Source organism: Aquila chrysaetos, chromosome 25 (genome assembly GCF_900496995.4).
Source record: "Aquila chrysaetos chrysaetos chromosome 25, bAquChr1.4, whole genome shotgun sequence".
In the NCBI taxonomy this organism is placed as follows: Eukaryota; Metazoa; Chordata; class Aves; order Accipitriformes; family Accipitridae; genus Aquila; species Aquila chrysaetos.
In genome coordinates this window covers 19711678-19717677 of record NC_044028.1, presented here as the reverse complement: position 1 = coordinate 19717677, position 6000 = coordinate 19711678, and the positions used below count along the sequence as shown (strand labels likewise).

The 6000-nt window shown below is 50.6% G+C and overlaps 1 protein-coding gene across 30 annotated transcripts in view; it reads right to left on the bottom strand.

The window, feature by feature from the left end:
- Positions 1–1043: 1043 nt before the first annotated feature.
- The window catches only part of MAPK8IP3 (mitogen-activated protein kinase 8 interacting protein 3), a 79068-nt gene continuing 74111 nt past the window's right edge, over positions 1044–6000 (bottom strand). For all 30 annotated transcript variants that reach the window (XM_030001339.2, XM_030001352.2, XM_030001341.2 and 27 more), the window contains 3 exons: positions 5087–5266; positions 4628–4771; positions 1044–4053 (listed from right to left, as the gene is read on the bottom strand). In XM_030001339.2, the coding sequence (XP_029857199.1) occupies positions 3932–4053; positions 4628–4771; positions 5087–5266 (446 nt within the window). In that variant the 3' untranslated portion in view covers positions 1044–3931. The remainder of the gene's footprint in view (positions 4054–4627; positions 4772–5086; positions 5267–6000) is intronic.

The window sequence follows — 6000 nt, the reverse complement described above, 5'->3', positions numbered from 1 at the left end:
GGTGCTTAAATGAGGCTTGTGGCCTGCTGGTGATCTCAGGGCCTTAACACTTGGGTGGGGGGGTGTCTTCACACAGAGCCCTGGGCAGCCTGAGCACCTTGTCCAACTGTGAAGGTCCCCTTCCAGAAAGCTGCACAGCCCCGGTTTGCCCCATATTGGATTCAATGCCTAGAACACACTGGGACCTCTGCTGGACTCTCAAACCTGTGCGTTAACCTCCTGGGTCGTTTAACAGCATGGGGGTGGTGGTCTGAAGGATGACGGGAGCGAGCCCCTTCCTCAGCCAACCAGGTGGGTGCCAGGCATGGCTGCACTTCATTCCGTACCTTGCTCAGACTGCTCCTGGCCGTACTGAAGGGTGCAGCCCCAGGGGTGCGGGACGGATCCCAGGCCCTCTTTCCAAACTTCATTGCTGAGGTGCTTCTGTTAACCCAGGAGGTTGTACTTCTCCCTGGCCTGCCCAGGACTGCAGTGCAGGGGTTAGTCATAAAGTTGAGTCACCTTAGGGACCCCTGCTCAGGGCTGGAGCTGCTCCTGGCGTAAGGAGGTGAACTTTCTTGTCTATTATTGCTATGTACAGCCCTTGGATTAATGCAGTTCTACAAAATAAATACGACTGTGTCCAAGCGCTGCTGGGACTAAGAGGAACTCGCTTCCGCAGTGCTGAATGTCATGGATTCCTACGGGACTTTGTGAAGTACCACCCTGTATTGACAGGGACATCATTGGCAAATTGCTTGTTGAAAGCTGAGCCTGATGTGTTAACCCTGGCAGCTCACCTGAAGGGGACACCACAAGGACAGCTGCAGCTAGCCGGCAGCTGAACACTTGTCTTTTCCACCTTCTATTTCTGATGCTGGGAGAAGCTACAGATTGCACTGTGGCTTGCAGGGCCAGCCCCCTCTGCTCTGACCCAGTGAGCAATCCACATCTCATTTCTTGCCACTAAAGCTGCCATTCCCACCCTTTTAAGTGTCTTGCTGCTATTAATGACTGAGCAGAAATCCCAGTGCCTTTATAGGAACAAGACGCCCTGCACTTGGTGATGTTAACACATTTATTACATACAGAACAGATATGGTTCGTTGTTTGATAGCATAGGGGACAAAGCATGGGAACATATTCATACAGCAGTCTCTTTACAGAATGCCATCTTCAGACCAAATAGCGGAGTTTACAGGCCTTAAGACACTTTTTAAAATCCTTTTTTAACATACAAGATACTTTACATACATCACAGTGGAGATATGACAGGGAAGTGTGTTGAAGCCAGTCAGTTCTCACCTTGCTGCCCAGCAGCCACCAAATGCTCACAGGAGCTGACAGAAGAGGCTGGTTCTACTTAGCTGTAGCTGCCCCTCTTGGACATGTGCTTTTCTTGGAGGAAAACATGCACTGAGCTGGAAAGAAACCTGTTGGTAGAGGCCCGAGACTGTTTCCTGATGTTGCCAGGGCCCAGTAGGTGACAGGAGACTGAGTACTGTCACTTTGACTGCTAAAACCAGATACAGAACAAACAGTAAGAGGTAAGAACGTTGCAATTCTGTATTTTCCTATGGAAGAGTCGATAGAGCTAAGGAACTGGGCCTACTAGGGCTTCCCCCCCCCCGCCCCCTTCAATTAGCCCAAATTACAAAGTTTACCTGGCCTTAACTGATGAACTGTTACATGTCTGTGGAATCTGTGGTCTAAATGTTGTTCTTGTTAATTTTAATGCATTCTGTGTTGTGATCCAATGAGCTCTTCCTAGCAGAAAGTGTTTTTTGGAAAGTGAACAAGAAGCCTGGCACGGTCAGCAGTGCCCTGGTGAAATGTCCCTGGTGAAAGGTCCCCCCGCATGCAGGTGGTGGCTCCAAGCATCCCTTAGGCAAAGCCAACTGCAGAGCCTGGTGTGCCAATGGCTGGAGGACACCGTCCAGCTGGCTTCCTACCTCAGTGAAGAGTGGTGTGGGTGCCCGTGTCACCAGCACCACTCACAGGCAGCGTGGGCACCACTGTGGCTCTGTACGTTGGTGGCTGAGGCCTCTGTTCTCCAGGGATGTCCTCTTGCCTCCTTGCAGGGGAACGGTATGCCCCAGCCTTTTCTGAACTGCAGATCCAAAAATCATTTCAGTGCTGCTGCATCAGGACAGATGCCACATGTTGGAGCTTCCCCTGGGAATACTGCATCCCTGCAGCACACAAATAGCTTTAGACCACAAGCCTTAGGGGCAGCGTGGTCCATGGTGAGAAGCGCAGGACACAGCTGGGAGCTTCCCAGGAGATGGAGGCTTCCCACAGCTGTCTCCATACCACCACACTGGCACAAGGACATCCCTGTGAGCCCCGGAGTGCTGCACAGCTCAGGGAAGAAACAAGATGACCACCAGGAGCTTCCAAATTCAACGCTAACAACTGCTACTCGCTCTAGTCCTGCACATCCAGGAGGGAGGTTCAAAGGAAATGGAACTTGTCCTTGTGGAGACAGGACTGTTTCCGCTGTCAGAAAGGGAGGACAAACCACTGCCTCTACATCTGGAACTGCCATGTTCTGCACCTGGAGCTCAAAACCACTCTCCCTGGCCCCAATTTTGCTGCTTCCCTTGAAGCAGGATGCACCTTTGCAATCCCCCAGCGCTCCTTAGACAAGGACGGCTGTCAATTTTTCTCAGGGGTTGTCAATTCTTTGCAGGAGTCGGAAACTTCCAGCTTTTCAAACTACTTAGTAACAAAGTCAGTGCTTGCAATGTTGGGTAAGAGGTCAGGAGATCTGGCCTCAATTCCTTTTTCTGTGTGACCTCAGATGAGACACAGCCTTTCTATACCTTGACTGCACCTACAGTCTTTCCTAACCAACAGCCAAAGTGTAAAGGAAAACAGACACCTCCTTCCAGCAGTTCCTGGGATGGGGACACAGCCTTATGAGTCAGGGTAATCTCAATGTGTTAATGCAGAATTCACAGCAGACCAAGCAGACCAATGTCATCTGCCCTTGCCTGTATTTTAAAAGCCAACAAATGCTATGCAAAGACAGCTTTCTCCTGAACCTTTCACAATGAACTCGAGTTCTTTTCTGCCTGGCATTTTTGGAAAGGGGAGTTAACAAGTATTGCTGCCTTTTCTGCTCTTAAAATAGCAAGGTTCCAGTACCCCTTTGCTACCACAGTTCCCAAAGGCCCTGTGGCCTTCATGATCAAACACCTTTCTCCCATCTGAGGCTACCAAACAATCCTCTCCAGACACACAGAGTCACCCAGCACACGACTGCTGAGACAACAACAGCAGCAGAGGAGGGAGACTTTCCATCTGCAAGTATGGAGGATGTATTCCCCACAGTAATGGCACTGCTGCCTTCTCCAGCCAAAGAGCAGAAATGCTGCCCAAACCCTGACACTCCTTTCTATTAAGGGTTCCTTGGACTTGGCTGCTCTCAGTCCATAGCACATTATTCTGTGCTTAAGGGTGGATAAGGTGAAGAATCCACTGGTGAACGAGAAAGGATTTCTGCTAGGGTGCTGTAGAAGTTGTGATTCACCATCACTGCTTTGGCAGGGGACGCCAGGGGGACATACTTCTTTCTCATGCAGGTAGGAGTGAGGCAACCTGCCAGAGAACCTGAGCCACCACCCATCCAGCTGCCAGCTCCCGAGCGCTGGGCAAAGGCTTTGCACAGTTCTAGCTCCAAGCTTCACTTCATCGATGCACTGCCATTTCTCTCCTTGTAGATGCCAGCTCCAGAGCAGAACAATAATCCAACCACGCAGAAAGCGCACGGGCCCAAGATAAAAGCTGCAAGTTCAGAGGTTAGAAGGGGGTCACAGTCCAAGGCAGGAGCCGTTGCAGTTGTCTGGGGTCGGTTTCCAGCAGTAGGTATAATGCAGGCGTTCTGTATGTACATCTTGGCATTCAGGCGGGAGGAGGGACACTTACATTGGTGGGAAAGGAGAAATTCTCACTCAGGGATGTATGATACCTGCCACACAATAATGTGGCTCCTTTCAGCCTTGGAAAGTACTGGCTTCACCTGGGTGGCATCTCCTGCATTCTCCTCTGTCTCATCATCTTCTCCATCCCCTGAAGAGAGAAAACAGAGAGTAAAAAAGGCATGAAAGAAAATCCCAAATTGCACTGCTCTGGAATACTTCCAAAGAGGCTAATACCCCTGTTACAGTCTCGGCAGTCTGACAACAGAGAGCATGAGCTGAGACCTTCCTTTATGCCTGGAGAACATTTATAGCCACATGGAGCTTTTCTGAAGCAGGACTGTATGGATGGAACAAACCACCTCCAGCAGTAGGGAAAACCACCCTTCCTTTCGGGGAAGCCAATGTTTACAACACAGAGCGCCCTGGAGCAGCACAGGTGACCACAGTAGGGCAGCAATGTTTGGAGCCAGTGGCACAGATAACTTTATTCTCTCCAGGGCCATTAATGTAGACTGCGTGGCACTGCAGGCACAGGCAGGGGCAGGGTTTGGCAGTCTTGTGTTGTGCAAGGAAAATGCTTGCTATCTGCCCTGACAGCCAGAGGCAGGAGAAACAGAGAGTAGTGCTTTTCAGATTTCACTCCCACAGCAGTGATCCCTCTCTCCATGACCACAGCCCCGCACCCCTTCCTGTTCCAGATGCCTCCCACCACAGGCACTCACCGATCCGGAAATCGATGTATCCTTCTCCTCCGCTCAGCACCAGGACATTCTTCAGCTTCTGCCCCTCAGTCTCTGTGGCCGCTGTGCTGGGGTTCTCCGAAGGGCTGTCCAACACACTCCCATTCAGGGTTGCTAGGACATTGCCTGGGAGAGGACAGAGGTGCTGTCAGTGCCTCTGCTCAGCCCCCATGCAGTTAACACACACGCACACACAAACACACACATACACAGACACACACACATGCACAGAGACACACACACACAATTGGGCAGGCCAATTCCTTCTGCTGTGAAATCTGGAAGTCACTGCAGTTTAAACTATTGATGTCTGAGCCACAGTGATCTGCAAGCACTAGAAATGCCACAGACAGCCATCTGCTGCAGACCAGCTGAAGCTCCTGCTACAGAATGGACAGTGAGACAAGATCCTCAACAAGGAAAGGCTGTGCTCATCCTTACCAGGCACAGAGACGAAGAACTTGACAGCATCACGGTGCCCATGGAAACAGAGCTGTGCTTGAGCCATGGAGCAGTAGGGAATGAAACTGCTGGCAGATTTGTCACTGTTGTCATCACCATACACATGGATGACCCCACCAGAGCGGCTGCCCTCTCCAGAGGTTGGTGAGGTCTTGTTGGCTGGGGACATGGAGGAGGAATATTGTCAGCAATGGCTTTGACTCCCGTTTACAGAAGGGACTCAATCAAAGAGAAAACTCATGAGCCATGAAGGAAAACCTTTAAGGGTGCAGGTCTCTTTAAAGGTCTCGTGTAAAGGATGTGATGGAGAAGACCACACAAAACTGTACTGTCCCTCTCTTAGGCTGGTAACAATCCACTCATGGTAACAAACTACATTTTCTCATCAAATCTAGTATTTGGCTACTAGTGAGGCACACATCCCTGGACGTGCTAGGCAAGAGTGACCCTAGGGCAAGCTAGACAAGATCTCTGCGGTGTCCAGTGAAGGCCTCTTCACCAGTAGCAATCCTGTCCAGCCTTCAGAAATGACCTACAGCCCTAGGATCAACCTTGGTCTTTTGTACCTGGCAGGGTATCCAAAGGTGTCCACTGTACCCATGAGACCTTAAGGGCACCTGGAGGAGAATTATTGCTATTTTCTGGATTGGTGAAGTTGCTCAGTTTCCAAGTTAAGTCTTTTGCTCATGCCAAGCCGTGAGCACACAGGCTGCTGAAAACAGTCTCTGGGTATAGTGAAGGCCTCTCAGCCCAGTAAATGTCACAGCAGTGGAGTGAGGTCCTTCCTTAGTCCTTGATTTAGCCATGACACCAGAAGATCAGCTACTCAAGCCATGAACATCTGAAAGATGCCCACCATCCACAGCTTCCAAGGATTTCAGGGTGGGCTCAGG